The 19,849-nt window shown below is 43.6% G+C and overlaps 1 protein-coding gene across 12 annotated transcripts in view; it reads right to left on the bottom strand.

Moving 5' to 3' along the window:
* The window catches only part of LOC115173367 (plectin), a 175,254-nt gene that overhangs the window by 16,532 nt on the left and 138,873 nt on the right, over positions 1-19,849 (bottom strand). For 9 of the 12 annotated variants that reach the window (XM_029731376.1, XM_029731377.1, XM_029731378.1 and 6 more), the window contains 18 exons: positions 16,417-16,532; positions 16,173-16,279; positions 15,156-15,275; positions 14,705-14,800; positions 14,445-14,572; positions 13,238-13,331; positions 12,838-12,992; positions 12,297-12,624; positions 12,060-12,137; positions 11,789-11,950; positions 9,467-9,571; positions 8,962-9,057; positions 8,722-8,847; positions 8,454-8,606; positions 4,901-5,055; positions 4,383-4,509; positions 3,854-4,037; positions 3,582-3,602 (listed from right to left, as the gene is read on the bottom strand). In XM_029731376.1, the coding sequence (XP_029587236.1) occupies positions 3,582-3,602; positions 3,854-4,037; positions 4,383-4,509; positions 4,901-5,055; positions 8,454-8,606; positions 8,722-8,847; positions 8,962-9,057; positions 9,467-9,571; positions 11,789-11,950; positions 12,060-12,137; positions 12,297-12,624; positions 12,838-12,992; positions 13,238-13,331; positions 14,445-14,572; positions 14,705-14,800; positions 15,156-15,275; positions 16,173-16,279; positions 16,417-16,532 (2,351 nt within the window). The remainder of the gene's footprint in view (positions 1-3,581; positions 3,603-3,853; positions 4,038-4,382; positions 4,510-4,900; positions 5,056-8,453; positions 8,607-8,721; positions 8,848-8,961; positions 9,058-9,466; positions 9,572-11,788; positions 11,951-12,059; positions 12,138-12,296; positions 12,625-12,837; positions 12,993-13,237; positions 13,332-14,444; positions 14,573-14,704; positions 14,801-15,155; positions 15,276-16,172; positions 16,280-16,416; positions 16,533-19,849) is intronic. The other 3 variants (XM_029731379.1, XM_029731388.1, XM_029731387.1) reach the window with 1 other exon arrangement.

The raw sequence follows: 19,849 nt of genomic DNA, 5'->3' as shown, positions 1-19,849 counted from the left end.
ACAAACAGAAATACCTTATTTACATAAGTATTCAGACCCTTTGCTATGAGACTCAAAATTGAGCTCAGGTGCATCCTGTTTCCATTGATCATCCTTGAGGTGTTTCAACAACTTGGGAGTCCACCTGTGGTAAATTCAATTGATTGGACATGATTTGGAAAGGCACACACCTGTCTATATAAGGTCCCACAGTTGACAGTGCATGTCAGAACAAAAACCAAGCCATGAGGTCAAAGGAATTGTCTGTAGAGCTCCGAGACAGATTTGCGTCAAGGCACTGATCTGGGTAAAGCTTCCAAAAAATGTCTGCAGCATTGAAGGTCCCCAAGAACACAGTGGCCTTCATTCTTAAATGGAAGAAGTTTGGAACCACCAAGACTAGAGCTGGCCGCCCGGCCAAACTGAGCAATCGGGGAAGAAGGGCCTTGGTCAGGGAGGTGACCAAGAACCCGATGGTCACTCTGACAGAGCCCCAGAGTTCCTCTGTGGAGATGGGAGAACCTTCCAGAAGGACAATCATCTCTGCAGCACTCCACCAATCAGGCCTTTATGGTAGCGTGGCCAGACGGAAGCCATTCCTTAGTAAAAGGCACATGACAGCCCGCTTGGAGTTTGCCAAAAGGCACCTAAAGACTCACAGACTATGAGAAACAAGATTCTCTGGTCTGATGAAACCAAGATTGAACTCTTTGGCCTGAATGTCAAACGTCGCGTCTGGAAGAAACCTGGCACCATCCCTACGGTGAAGCATGGTGGTGGCAGCATCAGGCTGTGAGGATATTTTTCACCGGCAGGGACTGGGAGACTAGTCAGGATCAACGGAGCAATTTACAGAGAGATCCTTGATGAAAACCTGCTCCAGAGAGCTCAGCACCTCAGACTAGGGCGACGGTTCACCTTCAAACAAGACAATGACCCTAAGCATGCAGCCACGACGACACAGGAGTGGCTTTGGGACAAGTCTCAATGTCCTTGAGTGGCCCAGCCAGAGCCCGGACTTGAACCCGATCTAACATCTCTGGAGAGACCTGAAAATAGCTTTGCAGCGACACTCCCCATCCAACCTAACAGAGCTTGAGAGGATCTGCAGAGAAGAATAGTTGAAACTCCCCAAATACAGGTGTGCCAAGCTTGTAGTGTCATTCCCAAGAAAACTCAAGGCTGTAATCGCTGTCAAAGGTGCTTCAAAATAGTATGAATACTTATGTAAAAGTGATATTGAAGATTTTGATTAATTTACATCTTTTAAAACATTTTTTGCTTTGTAATTATGGTGTATTGTGTGTAGATTGATGAGGGGGAAAAATGATTTAATCAATTGTAAAATAAAGCTGTAACGTAACATAATGTGAAAAAAGTCAAGGGGTCTGAATACTTTCTGAATGCACTGTACATATGAAATGGGTAAAACAGTATGTAAACATTATTAAAGTGACCAGTGTTCCATGTCTATGTACATAGGGCAGCAGCCTCTAAGGTGCAGGGATGAGTAACCGGGTGGTAGCCGGCTAGTGCCAGTGTGTAACTTCAGGGCAGGGTAATGGGTGGTAGCCGGCTAGTGCCAGTGACTAAGTTCAGGGCAGGGTAATGGGTGGTAGCCGGCTAGTGCCAGTGAGTAAATTCAGGGCAAGTAATGGGTGGCAGCGGGCTAGTGCCAGTGACTAAGTTCAGGGCAGGGTAATGGGTGGTAGCCGGCTAGTGCCAGTGACTAAGTTCAGGGCAGGGTAATGGGTGGTAGCCGGCTAGTGCCAGTGTGTAAGTTCAGGGCAGGGTAATGGGTGGCAGCGGGCTAGTGCCAGTGAGTAAGTTCAGGGCAGGGTAATGGGTGGTAGCCGGCTAGTGCCAGTGTGTAAGTTCAGGGCAGGGTAATGGGTGGTAGCCGGCTAGTGCCAGTGAGTAAGTTCAGGGCAGGGTAATGGGTGGTAGCCGGCTAGTGCCAGTGACTAAGTTCAGGGCAGGGTAATTGGTGGTAGCCGGCTAGTGGCAGTGTGTAAGTTCAGGGCAGGGTAATGGGTGGCAGCGGGCTAGTGCCAGTGTGTAAGTTCAGAGCAGGGTAATGGGTGGTAGCCGGCTAGTGCCAGTGAGTAAGTTCAGGGCAGGGTAATTGGTGGTAGCCGGCTAGTGGCAGTGTGTAAGTTCAGGGCAGGGTAATGGGTGGCAGCGGGCTAGTGCCAGTGTGTAAGTTCAGAGCAGGGTAATGGGTGGTAGCCGGCTAGTGCCAGTGTGTAAGTTCAGGGCAGGGTAATGGGTGGTAGCCGGCTAGTGCCAGTGAGTAAGTTCAGGGCAGGGTAATGGGTGGTAGCCGGCTAGTGCCAGTGACTAAGTTCAGGGCAGGGTAATTGGTGGTAGCCGGCTAGTGGCAGTGTGTAAGTTCAGGGCAGGGTAATGGGTGGCAGCGGGCTAGTGCCAGTGTGTAAGTTCAGAGCAGGGTAATGGGTGGTAGCCGGCTAGTGCCAATGACTAAGTTCAGGGCAGGGTAATTGGTGGTAGCCGGCTAGTGGCAGTGTGTAAGTTCAGGGCAGGGTAATGGGTGGCAGCGGGCTAGTGCCAGTGTGTAAGTTCAGAGCAGGGTAATGGGTGGTAGCCGGCTAGTGCCAGTGAGTAAGTTCAGGGCAGGGTAATGGGTGGTAGCCGGCTAGTGCCAGTGAGTAAGTTCAGGGCAGGGTAATGGGTGGTAGCCGGCTAGTGCCAGTGAGTAAGTTAAGGGCACGGTAATGGGTGGCAGCTGGCTAGTGCCAGTGTGTAAGTTCAGGGCAGGGTAATGGGTGGTAGCCGGCTAGTGCCAGTGAGTAAGTTCAGGGCAGGGTAATGGGTGGTAGCCGGCTAGTGCCAGTGAGTAAGTTCAGGGCAGGGTAATGGGTGGTAGCCGGCTAGTGCCAGTGAGTAAGTTCAGGGCAGGGTAATGGGTGGCAGCCGGCTAGTGCCAGTGTGTAAGTTCAGGGCAGGGTAATGGGTGGTAGCCGGCTAGTGCCAGTGAGTAAGTTCAGGGCAGGGTAATGGGTGGTAGCCGGCTAGTGCCAGTGACTAAGTTCAGGGCAGGGTAATGGGTGGTAGCCGGCTAGTGCCAGTGTGTAAGTTCAGGGCAGGGTAATGGGTGGTAGCCGGCTAGTGCCAGTGTGTAAGTTCAGGGCAGGGTAATGGGTGGTAGCCGGTTAATTGTGGCTATTTAACAGTCTGATGGCCTTGAGATAGATTTTGTTCTTGGTAATTTCGATCATGAATTCATTATTTATGCCCACATAATTATTGTACATTTCTGGAACTCTTGTCTCATGAAATCCATAAAATCACTCAAGCTTTTGCTTATCAATGCATAGTTTCAAAATCAAACTCAATCCACTGCCAGCTTCATGCAGGAGAAATGATTAAACAACATGATTATACAACACAATGCATCAACACATGCAAACGCGTGCGATTGGACAAGGTCGCTAATGCAATGAACAGCGAAGTTAGAGAAAATCTTGAATGATGGATAGGTTGAGTGAAGTTGATGGAGTGAAACGAATCAGAACTATCAGAGAAAAAGCTAAGCCAGTCAAAAATGTGCTCAATCTGACACTGCAACTAGGACACCTTACCTCCAGTGGGTGACACATAGCCTGTAATGTGAATTCAACAGTTAACCACTATTTCTAGACGAATGGGCCTGTGATGAATTTCAACATTTCCAACAACGAATATTGAAATCATGATGTTCATGAAAGGAAAATGCAACGACAACTCATAAGGTGTGCAGTGCAACAAAGTGTGCATAACAAAGTGCAACACTGATGTCATAAAAAATAACATGGTTTGATGCTACTTCTTGTACTATACAGACCCTCTACCTGCCCAGATGTCCAACACTCACCTTTCTCCACAGAGTGCAGCAGTCCTTCATAGTGCTGGCTAGCCTTGTTGTAGCCACTCTCCACCTGCATGCGGTCGTCTGCACCAAACAGCTGGGAGTCCTGGCTGTCTCTTAGGAACTCTTGGTAATGGAGTTCCAGGTTCCTCAAAGCTAGTCTGTACTCCTCCACCCTCAGGGTCTTAAACTGTAGTGATGGGGAAGAAAGATAGGAAAGGTGAGCGTGGTTAGGAAGAGTGTTATATTCTCTTTGGCTGAATTCCATCCGATCCCCGTCCCCCCATTACAGGACCTTTGGAATTGTATAGCTAAGAATAAATCCTTCTGTGGGCCTAATTCAATTCTGCAACAAAGAGACACCATCTAATAACTAAAATGTCCTTAATTCTCTGATCTACTGTCTCCAAAAAGTATGTGTGTACATCCCAAATGGCATCCTATTCCCTATGCAGTGCACTACCTTTGACCAGGGTGCACTAAATATGGAATAGGATTCTATTTTGAGACACAGCCTGTGTGAAACTGAGCTCACCATGGTGATGTTCCATGAGGTGATGAGGTGGATGTCTCTCGTCAGGTACTGCCAGGTCATGAGGCTCTTCATGTCCACGTACAGCATCTGCCACAGGACCAGCAGGTTCTGGTGACTAGTGTCCAGACTGTGGGGGGAGGTTAGAGGTTAGTGAACCATACAGGTGCTGGGGTCAAACGTCTTTACGAGGCATCAAAGGTCTGTCAAAGGTTAAATCAAAAGCTTTAGCCATGTTATTTTATTCTGGTAGCCAGTATGTTTCTGCTCTCTTGTCAACTCCTTATGGAATTGCCATGCCAGACATGTTTGTCATGACAATGAAAATGGAGTGGGCAAGAGCACAAAAAGATCTGGGACCAGGCTAATGTTGTTAATGGTAAGGCTAAATCAAAAGTTTTGTCCATTTTTTTTCATGGTAAGGCTGAATCAAAGGCTTTAGGCATGTTGTTTATGGTAAGGCTAAAATCAGAGGTTTTTGCCATGTTGTTTTATGGCAAGGAGATGATTGGTCGCCTCACCCTGAAACGCCGCTCACTGCGTCATTATTGGTGGGAGGAACCAGGAAACAGATGGAGGGCACGGTGGCCTTGCTGCCTTTGGGGTTCTGCACCTTCCACTTGTACGGCTGAGAGTTGTCCAGCAGTGCACACTCCTCCCCTCTGTGAACTGTGAGCTGGAAAGAGGTACAAAATGGATGCCCACATTGTACTGTATCTGAAGAGTTCTAATGACAAGCCTTCAAGCATGACTAATAAGATAAATAGAGAAAAAAAAACATATACTACTGCTTTTCTACTTCTAAGTGTCTACGCTGAGTGTACAAAACATTAGGAACAACCTTCTACCCTCAGAACAGCCTCAATTCGTCGGGGCATGGACTCTACAAGGTGTCGAAAGGATTCCACAGGATTCAGGCCCATGTTGACTAAAATGCTTCCCACAGTTGTGTCAAGTTGGCTGGATGTCCTTTGGGTGGTGGACCATTCTTTATACACACGGGAAACGGTTGAGCATGACAATCCCAGCACTGTTGCCATTCTTGACACACCCAAACCGGTGCGCCTGGCACCAACTATCACACCCCGTTCAAAGGCACTTAAATATTCTGACTGGCCCATTCACAATCCATGTCTCAATTGTCTCAAGGCTTACAAATATTTATTTTACCTGTATCCTCCCCTTCATCTACACTGATTGAAGTGCATTTAACAGGTAACATCAGTAAGGGATCATAGCTTTCACCAGTCACCTGGTCAGTCTGTGTCATGGAAAGAGCAATGTTTTGTACACTCAGTGTATGCTTTGAATAAACACTACATTTCCACTGATTCTGATAGAATGTGCTTATACACTGTAAAACCGGATAAGTCCTGGCTGCTCAAACATTTTTGAGGAAACCGATCACCTCAAAAAGTCAAGAAACTTAAATAGCTGAATTGAGCAGTACTACCTTCATATTAGTAATACAAATGCAGTTTTTTAAAGTAAGGTATACTTAAATGTAACACCCCCCACAAAGCCAGCGGCTCTAATCATTTCCCGTGTGCCTTGGCTCTTCAATTGAATTGAGGGTGGTATGAGGGCCCGACGTCCACAGGTGGGGGTTGTGCTTACAGCCCAACACCGTGCCGGACGTTTGGCATTTGCCAGAGAACACCAAGATTGGCAAATTCGCCACTGGCGCCCTGTGCTCTTCACAGATGAAAGCGGGTTCACACTGAGCACATGTGACAGACGTGACAGAGTCTGGAGACGCCGTGGAGAACGTTCTGCTGCCTGCAACATCCTCCAGCATGACCGGTTTGGCGGTGGGTCAGTCATGGTGTGGGGTGGTATTTCTTTGGGGGGCCGCACAGCCCTCCATGTGCTCGCCAGAGGTAGCCTGACTGCCATTAGGTACCGAGATGAGATCCTCAGACCCCTTGTGAGACCATATGCTGGTGCGGTTGGCCCTGGGTTCCTCCCAATGCAAGACAATGCTAGACCTCATGTGGCTGGAGTGTGTCAGCAGTTCCTGCAAGAGGAAGGCATTGATGCTATGGACTGGCCCGCCCGTTCCCCAGACCTGAATCCAATTGAGCACATCTGGGACATCATGTCTCGCTCCATCCACCAACGCCACGTTGCACCACAGACTGTCCAGGAGTTGGCGGATGCTTTAGTCCAGGTCTGGGAGGAGATCCCTCAGGAGACCATCCGCCACCTCATCAGGAGCATGCCCAGGCGTTGTAGGAAGGTCATACAGGCACGTGGAGGCCACACACACTACTGAGCCTCATTTTGACTTGTTTCAAGGACATTACATCAAAGTTGGATCAGCCTATAGTGTGGTTTTCCACTTTAATTTTGAGTGTGACTGCAAATCCAGACCTCCATGGGTTGATAAATTGGATTTCCATTGATTATTTTTGTGTGATTTTGTTGTCAGCACATTCAACTATGTAAAGAAAAAAAGTATTTAATAAGATTATTTAATTCATTCAGATCTAGGATGTGTTATTTTAGTGTTCCCTTTATTTTTTTGAGCAGTGTACATATATACACACACACACACACACACACACACACACACACACACACATATATATATATATATATATATATGTATATATATATATATATATATATATATATATATATACATATACACATACATATATATATATACACATACATATATATGTATATTTATACACATACTTATTTCCCTCATTAAAATGCAAATCAATTTATAAGATTTTTGACATGCGTTTTTCTGGATATTTTTGTTGTTATTCTGTCTCTCACTGTTCAAATAAACCTACCATTAAAATTATAGACTGATCCTTTCTTTGTCAGTGGGCAAACGTACAAAATCAGCAGGGGATGAAATACTTTTTTCCCCCACTGTACGTACGCACGTACATACATACATATACTATTGTTCAAAAGTTTGGGGACACTTAGAAATGTCCTTGTTTTTGAAAGAAGTGAAGAGGCAACTCCGGGATGCTGGCCTTCTAGGCAGAGTTGCAAAGAAAAAGCCATATCTCAGACTGGCCAATAAAAATTAAAAGATTAAGATGGGAAAAAGAAGACAGACACTGGACAGAGGAACTCTGCATAGAAGGCCAGCATCCCGGAGTTGCCTCTTCACTGTTGACGTTGAGACTGGTGTTTTGCGGGTACTATTTAATGAAGCTGCCAGTTGAGAACTTGTGAGGCGTCTGTTTCTCAAACTAGGCACTCTAATGTACTTGTCCTCTTGCTCAGTTTTGCACCAGGGCCTCCCACTCCTTTTTATATTCTGGTTAGAGCCAGTTTGAGCTGTTCTGTGAAGGGAGTAGTACACAGCGTTGTACCAGATCTTCAGTTTCTTGGCAATTTCTTGCATGGAATAGCCTTAATTTCTCAGAACAAGAATAGACTGACAAGTTTCAGAAGAAAGTTCTTTGTTTCTGGCCATTTTGAGCCTGTAATCGAACCCACAAATGCTGATGCTCCAGATACTCAACTAGTCTACAGAAGGCCAGTTTTATTGCTTCTTTAATCAGGACGACAGTTTTCTGCTGTGCTAACATAATTGCAAAAAGGATTTTCTCATGATCAATTAGTCTTTTAAAATGATAAACTTGGATTAGCTAACACAACATGCCGTTGGAACACAGGAGTGATGGTTGCTGATAATGGGCCTCTGTACGCCTATGTAGATATTCCATTAAAAATCAGCTGTTTCCAGCTACAATAGTCATTTACAACATTAACAATGTCTACACTGTATTTCTGATCAATTTGATGTCATTTTAATGGACAAAAAATGTGCTTTTCTGTCAAAAACAAGGACATTTCTAAGTGACCCCAAACTTTTGAACGGTAGTGTATATATATTTTTTAAAGAGCATGCTGGGAAAAAGTTAATTTGTTATCATATCTTTAAAAAAAATGATTTGGTGTGACTTCTTATTTAGTTTTGAGTCAGTACCACATAAACACTTTAAGTAATAATGACTTTTCATTGACTAAGTACAACTTACTAGAAGTATTCATGTGACCACTGGAAAGCTGGTCACATGAACATTAATATCTCCTCACCTCCATCTGTTTGAAGTCGCAGACTGCCTGGACAGGCAATTTGCCCTTGACTGGTGTCGCTGGGTTACGTGGCTTCAGCTGGACAATGGTCTTGGCCCTCCGGTTCAGCCCATCCAAATGGGTCTTAAACTCTTTCAGTTGCTCCTTCTCATCCTATAGGAAATATCACATTGTATTTAATAAACAAACAATGACAGGTGCTGTTGCTATTGTAATGTCACTGAAGTAGAGTTGCTGAATTTCCTCTTCACTTCGTAAGTCAACCTACAACTGCATCCTGTAACAAGTCCTCGAGTCTTGTCACAGTGATGTTTCGGTTGCATGTGTATTTCTTCTTCATTGTCTTCTGCATCTTTTTCATCTTCTCCTCTGCCTCTTTCACATCAGAGAAAAACTACAATGGGTAGAAAAGGAGGAGCACAAACCATTTTAAAGATAGGATGATGTATTTTAAGAAGTGTTTTTATGCTCATTGGACCATCTGAGGGGGATATATGAGTTGGCATACTTGGAAGTAGGCAGTGTTCTCTTTGAGGTGGGACTCAATGCAACAGCAAAGCTGCAGGATCCAGCTCCACTGGGTCTGCAGGGCTGCAGTGAAGGCCTTTGGTGGAGAGAGAGAGATGGGTGTGAGACAACCATTGGCCTCTTTAAAAAAACGCTTTAACAACCCACCTATCCTCATGTCCTCTGCTTTTAGACATGAAAGACAAAGCCCTGTTAAATAGATACTGTAATGCAGGGGTAGGCCACTAGATTTAGCCACAGGATGATTTTTGTCTGAGTCTATGGTCAGGGGACCAGAACATAATTTGAATAATTTGAACGCTGTAAATTAAACACAATTAAGCCCAAAAAGAGATTGTATTTGAAGATAACATGATCATTTCATACCTTTATTACATTGAGACACAATCACACATCTTTATTTTTATTCATGGGAATACTTGAACATATTTACTCAATTAATTTTAGCTGAATTCCTGGTGATATAAATGTATTTATTTTCTCACCTCTACAGTCGTCTTGGCAGGGTGTCCCTCCTTCAGCAGTTTATCTCCCTGGACCTGGACACTGTTGACCCTCTTCTCCCTGTGCTCCAGTTCTTTCATCAACCCCTGAAATAAACCAAAGAAAACACAGGAGTTATGGCAAGAGGGGGGATATTACTAGATATGCAAGTGCATCCCTAATCATAATAAATTAATTTGTTTAATGATTTTTTTCATTGGCAAGATTAGCAAACTTAAGCATGACATGCCAGCAACAAACACTGACACTACACATCCAAGTATAACTGATCAAATTATGAAAGACAAGCATTGTCATTTTGAATTCCGTTAAGTGAGTTTGGAAGAGCTGAAAAAATTATTGTTGTCTATAAACATTGACAAGCCACCGGGGTCTGACAACTTGGATGGAAAATTACTGAGGATAATAGTGGACGATATTGCTACTCCTAGTTGCCATATCTTCGATCTAAGCCTACTAGAAGGTGTGTGCCCTCAGGCCTGGAGGGAAGCAATAGTTATTCCGCTATCGAAGAATAGCACAGCCCCCTTTACTGGCTCAAATAGCTGACCAATCTGCCTGATACCAACCCTTAGTAAACTCCTTGAAAAAATGGTGTTTGACCAGATACAATGCTATTTTACAGTAAACAAATTGACAACAGACTTTCAACACGCTTATAGGGAAGGACATTCAACAATCACGGCACTTACACAAATGACTGATGATTGGCTGAAATAAATTGATGATAAATATATTGTGGGAGCTGTTTTGTTAGACTTCAGCACAGCTTTTGACATTATTGATCATAGCGCTTGCTGGAAAAATGTATGTGTTATGGCTTTACACCCCCTGCTATATTGTGGATATAGAGTTTCCTGTCTAACAGAACACAGAGGGTGTTCTTTAATGGAATCCTCTCAAACATAATCTAGGTAGAATCAGGAATTCCACAGGGCAGCTGTCTAGGGCCCTTGCTTTATTACATTTTTACTAATGACATGCCACTAGCTTTGGGTAAAACCAGTGTGTCTATGTTGGCGGATGGCTCAACACTATACACGTCAGCTACTACAGCGAGTGAAATGACTGCAATACTTAACAAAGAGCTGCAGTTAGTTTCAGAATGGGTGGCAAGGAATAAATTAGTCCTAAATATTACAAAACCTAAAAGCATTGTATTTGGGACAAATCATTCACTAAACCCTAACCCTCAACTAAATCTTGTAATGAATAACGTGGAAATTGAGCAAGTTGAGGTGACTAAACTGCTTGGAGTAACCCTGGATTGTAAACTGTCATAGTCAAAACATATTGATACAACAGTAGCTATGATGGGGAGAAGTCTGTCCTTGATAATATGCTGCTCTGCCTTAACAACACTATCAACAAGGCAGGTCCTACAGGCCCTAGTTTTGTCTGACCTGGACTACTGTTCAGTCGTGTGGTCAGGTGCCACAAAGAGCGATGTCAGAGAATTACAATTGTCTCAGAACAGGGCAGCATGACTGGCCCTTAAATGTACACAGAGAGCTAACATTAATAATATGCATGTCAATCACTCATGGCTCAAAGTGGAGGAGAGATTGACTTCATCACTACTTGTTTTTGTAAGAAGTGTTGACATGTTGAATGCACTAAGGTGTCTATTTAAAATACTTGCACACAGCTCGGACACCCATACATACCCCACAAGACATGCCACCAGAGGTCTGTTTAAACTACCAGCACACAGCTCGGACACCCATGCATACTCCACAAGACATGGCACCAGAGGTCTCTTCACAGTCCCCAAGTCCAGAACAGACTATGGGAGGCGCAAAGTACTACATAGAGCCATGACTACATGGAACTCTATTCCACATCAGGTAACTGATGCAAGCAGTAGAATCAGATTGAAAAAAAACCAGATAAATATACACAGCGGGGACTGTGAAGAGATACACACACACAGGAACAGACACACATACGCTAGCACACACATTCTACACACACATACATTGTAATATTGTTGTGTGGTGGTATTATACATTTTTGTATTGTAGATATGTAGTGGTGTAATAATGTTATATGATGTAGTGTTTTATCTTTTGTTTTATGTGTTTGGACCCCAGGAAGAGTAGCTGCTGCCTTGGAAGCAGCTAATGGGGATCCTTCATAAATATAAAATCTGATCAAAAGCTATTTCAAGATGGCGTTCTACTGTTCTGTAAAGTGCAATAGCTTTTTACTTTACTCTACAAGATACCGTACTAGGCTTAACTCTTTTCGTATTTAAATGAAGTTGAACTTTCCAGGTATGGTGAGGATGAAAACAGCCATACCGAGTAGTTGTCTTTCTTGGCTGTCATGTTGGTGTTGCGTTCGCTCCAGTCATAGTTAACCTCCTCCTCTTCCTTTTCATTCAGCCACATCAACTCCTTGGTGGCTGCAGTGACAAAGGCATGAAGCCCGTCCAGGCTGCGCAGACGAGCCTTGGAAGAACTCTGAGGAGAAAATAATATAAATGACATTGGAGAAGACACATTAGATAAATAAATGTCGGATAGTTGAAAAGTTGTAGTTGCACGTTAATATCTTGAGTCCAGAACATACCAGAAGCTTGCCATAATGCAACTCTAGCTTGGATAAGTTGTCTCTGTAGGCACCTTTGCTGACAGGGGAGAGCTGACTCTGAAGGGGAATAGAAAAAGAGACTAAAGATTAGAGAAGAAGCAGGGTTAAAAAAATAAACAGTCAGACTACTTTGAGCATTAACCAAAGAGGATCAATGATGGTATGACTGAATCAGTCCAACTCTAATCCCATCCCAGGTAGTTTTTCCCAACGTACCTCGTCTGCTTTTGCCCTGCCAATCTTAGCATGGAACTCCTCCACTGACTGGTGAAGGCCGCGGTGGCTGCCCAGCTGGGACTCCACGGTGGGCAGGTCCGAGCCCCATTCCCCCCGGTCCACCCGCCTCTGGTTCTCCTCCACCCAGGCCAGCAGGTCCTGGATGTAGCGCAGGGTCACCTCATCCAGCTCGGGTCGCACCCTTATGGGTGCCTGCTGAAGGGTCTGCATCTGGGACATGGGTATCTGGGTGATGGTTACCCCGGACTTCAGGCGCAGGTTGTACTCACTGCGCAGGTTCACCAGCCGCTCGTGGAGACGGTACACTCTGGAGGTAAAACAGCAGGAACAATGATGACTTGTTCAATGACAACAAAACAAGTTGTCATAAATATGTAAAGACATAGTAATAATATAATAGTTACAATACAGTAAGAGGCTTAGGTGTCATCGCGTGTCGCACAAGGCCTCACAATAATACAGTAATGCTCTGAGTGAATGACGTGATGCTGAAATGGTTTTACTCAGTGGTTGTTCTGACCTGCGGTACATCTGTTCAGCTTGTAGGTGGCGTCCATCCTTCAGCAGCTGCACATCGTTGAAGAGGTACCGGATCATGCCCTCGGCCTTGTCCAGGTCTGTCTCTACCTCTGCTGTGTGCATAGCAGGCTTTCCTGAGTTCAGCAAACGGACATCCTAGAACATAGATACAGTATAAACACCATGACATCATGTGTTCCATCTTGAATACAGCATCAGTAGACATCAGTCCATCAGCGTGAGAATGCTTTTGAACTTCGGAACACATCCAATCTGTGGGGTATTCATTCATTGTATCATTGACTAGACTCAGTCTAGCATGGGCTTGTGGTTACAAATCTGTACACTATACAGTCTATATTGGCTAGTGACTGTCTGCCCCAGCAGGGTGTGAGACTCACCATCTGTAGCAGGCCCTCAACCTGGTTGAGCTGCTCCTCACACACCCCAGACTCCATCTGGACCTTACTGACAATCCTCTGCAGCCGCTCCAGCCTGAGGGTCAAAGGTCAACACATCAGTTGAGACATGTTCCACAGTCCATCATAACTCGGCTCTTAGGCTGAGGTATTGTCTAATGAGGTAACGATTTAACTCAATGATGGTACTGTAAATCATGACTGGCAGTACTCTACTCAAAGACAACACTGTCCCCTTGGCCAGATCCCTTCTGAAACAAGTATTTTGACCTCAATGGGACAACCTGGTTGAATAAAGATATAATAATATAAATAAATAATAAAAATAAAAAAATTATGTGGGTATGTATTCATTTCAATAGCTTCAATAAAATATCTGGAAGAAAAAAAACTTCTGCAAATTACAGCAAACATCCAACAATCTTCTCAGAAACGTTATGCAGGCACGGTAAAACACTCACTCCTTCTCGATCTTCTTGTGAAGTAAATACTCTAAACCATAGCTCTGACTGGCAAACGCCATGATGGATTCACTGACAGCTTGTCCTCCCCAGTAGATATGATGACAGTCCACAGGATGTTGTAATGCGATAAGGTGTTGTGTGGTTGGCTGTTGCGTGAGTCACAGACCACAGTAGCTTCTCCGACCGCTGCCCTGACTGCTTACTTCAAGACTGGAAGTCTTGTGATGAGAGACCAACCCTTACCAAAAACTACATACGCCCTGCTTGTGATTTGCAAAGGATTGTCCTATAATAACTTGCTTAGGGCGCAAATAATCACATTATTGAAAGGTTTTGAACTCTTTGCCATGGCAACGGATCTTTCAGTGAGTCATGGTCGGGTTGTCCAGCTATCTTTATCTCACAATGTCTTCTCACATCTACCAAACTGGTTATAATCCACATAGTTACAGCAGCCACATAGTTAGACGCCTTTGGGGTTTAAATGCTGTTTTCTCCAATGTTTCATTTATTACTTCTAGTATTTATTGCGTTTGCTTTAACAACTGAAACACAACAGAAACACCATGTGACAGAGTCCCTAAATTGAGAATTTCTCTTCAAAACTGCATCTAACAAAAACACTTGTAACAGATTTCAGCCTCATTTCAAAGATGAAGGTATAATCTCAAACACCATAGGCTCTCCCACCACAATTTTGTACGTCTGTATAATGGCTGACCCACCTCTCAAATTCTGTCCTTAGAAGACGCTCTCTCTCCAATATGGCTACATGCAGACGACCCCACTCCTTCTCCACATCGATGGGGTGGTATCCAGGGGGCACCTTGACATGACCCACCTGAACTGCACCCTGCAAGGACAGACACAGACAGGCACAGTCAGGAAAACTTTAAAAAAAAGGGCCTGCATCTATTTGATACAGTTAGTTGATTTCACTCTGGGTGTTTCGGCTTCTTCTCTTTTTAGAGGATTATTTACTAACTTCAAATGACTTGTAGACATGTTTGGATCGATTCTTGTCAGCTTCCTTTGCAGGCAGCTCTGTCTCCTTGTACTTCAGAAACTGGCGCCAAAGAACCTGAATATTTAAAATGTTGCTGAATTAATTCAACATGACAAGTGAACATAGTTCTTGTTTCATCACATCCCTCAGACAATTTTCAGAAATCAGAGACAAACAGAGTATTTCCTCATCAAGCGAGACATAAGGTATTATGAAGGCTAGTACCACTTCCATAACTGCTACTCCACAGTCGCCCCAATATGAAAAAATCATGCTCATTTAATTCACTGTTACAACTGAACATAGCTTTTGTCATATACAGTATCAAGTCTCTAAGACAATTATTATAAACAATTAAATAAACAGACAATTAAAATATTCACTTACATGTATCAAGCAAAAGATTTCCCCAATAGGTGAGGAGACTTACCTCAATCTCCTCATAGCTGGTAGGGAACTTCCTCTCCTCAAACACGATGATGTGGTGTCTGATCCACTGCAGCAGCAGGGTCACTAGCTCATAGTACTCCTGCCAGCGCAGCTCCAGCTCCTGGGGGACACACAGGAGACAGGAGAAGGTTCATTAGAGAAAGGTTTAATGAAACTATATTGAACAAAAATATAAACGCAACATGTAAAGTGTTGGTACCAGAAGTTTTCCATATGCACAAAAAGCTAATTTCTCTCAAACGTTGTGCACAAATTTGTTTACATCCCTGTTACTGAGCATTTCTCTTTTGCCAAGATAATCCATCCACCTGACAGGTGTGACACATCAAGAAGCTGATTAAACAGCTTGATCATTACACAGGTTCACCTTGTGCTGGAAATAATAAAAGGCCACTCTAAAATGTGCAGTTCTGTCACACAGCACAATGCCAGAGATGTCTCAAGTTATCAGGGAGCTTGCAATTGGCATGCTAACTGCAGGAATGTCCACCAGAGCTGTTGCCAGAGAACTGAATGTTCATTAGCTGGGCCTGTCTCTCAGTGGGTGGACCTGGCTCCCAAGTGGGTGGGCTTATGCCCAACCATAGATTAGGGCTTAATTAATTTATTTCAATTGACTGATTTCCTTCTAGGAACTGTAACTAAAAAAAATAAAAAATAAATGTATTGTTACATGTGGCTTTTATATTTTTTGTTCAATATAAAACAAATCCGGGAGTCTCCATACCACTGCATTAAAAATCACTCCACTGGTCAAACATGGTGTTGGGTGAAGTTCCCTCTAGATGCTAATCTTGGTTGAGTTTTGCATTTCCCCCACTATTGGTTAATGTTAGAATTGGGGGAGGGGAAGCTGATCCTATACCTGTACATAAGGGAAAATTCCCTCTGGAAAAAAAGACATCTTAAAGTTTGGGAAGATGTGACCTCATAGGTGAGACCAGGAGGAAGCCCTTAGTGGTGATGACCTATATGGTTCCAAGAAGACAACACTCACATTGGCTTTCACCCCATCCTGGACGTCAGGTACACGGGGCATGACGTCATACAGGGAGGACACGTACGTGATGATGGACTTCTCGTCTGGGTGTGGCACATCCACATCTTAATAGAAGGGAGACAATGAACATCAGTTAAAAACAGATTTTTTTATAAGCTAAATGCAAGTATTCATACAAATACAGATATCTGCGAATAGTATTGACAGTGATGGAGAAAACAATACTCGCTCGTTCCGTTACCTTCTGGGTCGAGCAGCCGAGTAACTCCCAGGTCTCTCTCTGCCACACTGAAGGCCTGCTCCAGGTTCTCTACATGGGTCTGTCGGTACACCTTAGTCATGTCAATCAGAGTAGGCCTGGGGACAGAACATAGAGAAGACTGTTAAAACTATGAAATTGAATCTCAGACACTGTATTTTCTTATAGAATATAGTGCAAATGGATGTATTATATTAATCTTTGCAACCCCAAAACATTTACCGTAATTCCGGACTATAAGCCGCAACATTTTTCCCACGCTTTGAACCTCGCGGCTTAAACAATGACGCGACTAATATAAGGATTTTTCCCGCTTTCACATTTTTTTTCTCTCCAAAAAAACACATTCTGTGACGTGCTCAGTTTTTTGGCGGCATGAAGCTTTTTCATTAGACCAATGAAATTTCCGAACGGGTTAAGGTCAAACAACTTTTTTGTTTACTGTTTAGATTAAATCGAGCGCTCTCAAACTTCTCATCATTCTGATTACGGTAGTCTATTTTGTCACCCTGATTCCTGGGGGCACAACAAAGTATTTGCAGCCACTCGACATCAGTGTAAATCGTGCATTTAAGGTGGCGCTCCGTGTTCAGTGGGAGGCTTGGATGACAAGTGGGGAGAAATCCTTCACTAAAACGGGCCGCATGCTAAGAGCAACTTATGGTCAAGTCTGCCAGTGGGTCCTGACAGCGTGGAGCATTGTAAAAAATCCACTATCATCAACGGGTTTCGAAAGGCTGGACTGCTGCGTGTTGAAGAGGGCTCAGCGGGGGATTTGCCTCCAGGATGAAAGTGACGAGAGCGACAATGAAAACGATCCAATATCGGATGAAGCAATTCTGAGGCTATTCAACTCCGAGTGGTTTCAGTGGTTCAGTGGTTTCAATGCACAGGAGGAGGAAGATAGTGACCAATGACTTTCTTGGTAGGCTACTGTTTACTGCAATTTTTTTTTTTTTTTACAAGCCGTGTTTCGATAAAGCCTACTTATTTTTGTTACAAGCCGTGTTTCATTAAAGCCTATTTATTTTTGTTACAAGCCGTGTTTCGTTAAAGCCTATTTATTTTTGTTACAAGCCGTGTTTCGTTAAAGCCTGTGTAATTGTAGTAGAGTGATGTTGTTCCCCTAGATTATGCACCAAGTTGCACGCAAGGACAGTTCAAGTAGGCCAGGGCAAGAGGGGATGTTAATAAGTTAATAACAATAATAATAATTCAATGTGTTTTCTTTATTTAATTACAGCAGCATAGTTAATGTTATTTTTCAGTGTACAAACATTTTTTGATATCTATATTGTAAATACACCTAATTGTAAAAGTTTGTATATTTTGGTTTGGTCCATCGCGGGTTATCCGTACTTACGGACCCTTTTATCGTTCTCTTTTGCCGGACCTTCAGCTAGCAAGGTATGTTGTCCTTGGCGCCGTAATTTGGCAATATAAAACTGTGGTAAAGTTACATAAAGTGCTGTTACGCAATTATAGGGTTTGTTACAATGTGAACAATTATAAAGATTTATGTTAACTTTCACCAAGCTCGCTAATTAGGGTACCTATTGTAACTCGGGAGTATTTGGGACCGTGTTTGAGTGAGTTGCTATGTGGTCACGCAGGTGCCCGAGAGCTGTGACTGCACCGAGGGCTAACCTATTGTGTGTTGTCTCTTCGTGTGCAGGTATGTCTTTTATTTTGTTCCGAATATGTTGTATATAATTTTAACTGTATTGTATAGTGTGCTGTTGGGCACTGAATGTATGTATGCAGTTCCCGCTCTTTTGCCGGACCTTCAGCTAGCAAGGTGCCCGAGAGCTGTGACTGCACCGAGGGCTAACCTATTGTGTGTTGTCTCTTCGTGTGCAGGACCAATAAACATGATTCAACCATCATAATTCCAGTTGTGGCAGTGTCCTGATTAAAAGTACACAACGCAGAACGAACCACGCTACATAATGTTAATTTGTTTCAATGTACCGGTAGGCACCTGCGGCTTATAGACATGTGTGGCTTATTTATGTTCAAAATAATATATTTTTTAAAATTCAGTGGGTGCGGTTTATATTCAGGTGCGCTTAATAGTCCGGAAATTACGGTAGGTAAAACCATTAAATAAGAGTTCTAAAAAACTTATTTTTTTTGCAGATCCGAAAACATGATTACAAATAATTTGTAGATTGCAAATTGACCGCAAGAAGCCCGAACAGGTATAATGTTAGACTAAAACATAACCATTTCAAACATTGCTTACATTTGTATATGATCACGCGTCTCTCTATTATGGGTGGGAATACTTGGGAACAGATTTCCAAAATTAAAATCACTTGATTTCCTGGTGTTTTGTAGTCTTTTATATCCAACAATGAAGAAAAAAATAAGTTGGGGAACCCTGCTGAAGGCAATTTAATCATGATGGAATGCCTGATCGACATGCCTCTCTCAGAAGAATGTGAATACAGACAGGAGGGCATGAAAAAACAAGAGCTCCTACCAACCAGTAACTTAGAAATTCCCCCACCGTTTCATGCACAAAACATGCAAGTAATTCCATGTACACTGCCAATAAAGGTAATTGCAGCCAAATACCATGCAGATACAAGCTTTGACTGCTTGGAATGAGCACAGGGCATCTCATATTTGCCAAGGGATTTAGTCTGGCATGGTTAGACAAAATACAGGGGTTTTGTAAACAAATTATAAAAAGGCATAAATTGTTATATTCCCTATTTGAAATGAAGTAATGTCTAGAAGTAGAAAAAAAAGGAAACGGCTATCAAAGTTAATCCCAACCACCACCTTAATGAAAAGAAAATCACATAAACCCTCCATACCCTTGCACAACTCTTTGCACATTGTAGTCTCCATGGCCAGTGGGCTGGTGCTCCATATCAGAGTGTCTGTAGGAGTGTCTGTCCCTGCTCAGGTGCACTATGCGAAGTTCTGACCCAGACCCTGCCTCCTGCTCCCTGTTCTGGGAGCCTAGGCTGGAGGAGGACTTCCTCGGGCTCTGGGACCCCTGACCCGAGTCAAAGGAGCTGCTCTCAGCTGGGATGTCCTCACACAGCATGACCACCCGGTCCTCCAGGTCACTGACAGAGCCCTGGGTGCTGCTGGAGGTGCTGTTTAACCGTCTCTTGGAGGAGCGGAACTTCTTCTTCAGACTGTGCATCATGGTGAGGGTGTGTGTGGGTGTCCTCAACTGCAACAGTGTCCAAACAGTGTTCAAACGCTCCTCTTGCAGTTTTTCCTTAGTCTTACAAATCCATCCGCGTATAAGACTGTGACAGATGTTTTTAAGATTTTACAAGGTTTACGATGCATTCTCACCCTCCAGATATGAGTCAATAGACGTTCATACTGTAGCGGCAGTCACTCCCCCAAAACACAACTATCGTTCAAGCTTTCCAGTCCTTTTTCAGTT

Source organism: Salmo trutta, chromosome 34, assembly GCF_901001165.1.
Source record: "Salmo trutta chromosome 34, fSalTru1.1, whole genome shotgun sequence".
Taxonomy (NCBI): Eukaryota; Metazoa; Chordata; class Actinopteri; order Salmoniformes; family Salmonidae; genus Salmo; species Salmo trutta.
Note: the sequence above shows the minus strand (reverse complement) of the source record. Positions and strands in the feature narration are given on the sequence as shown.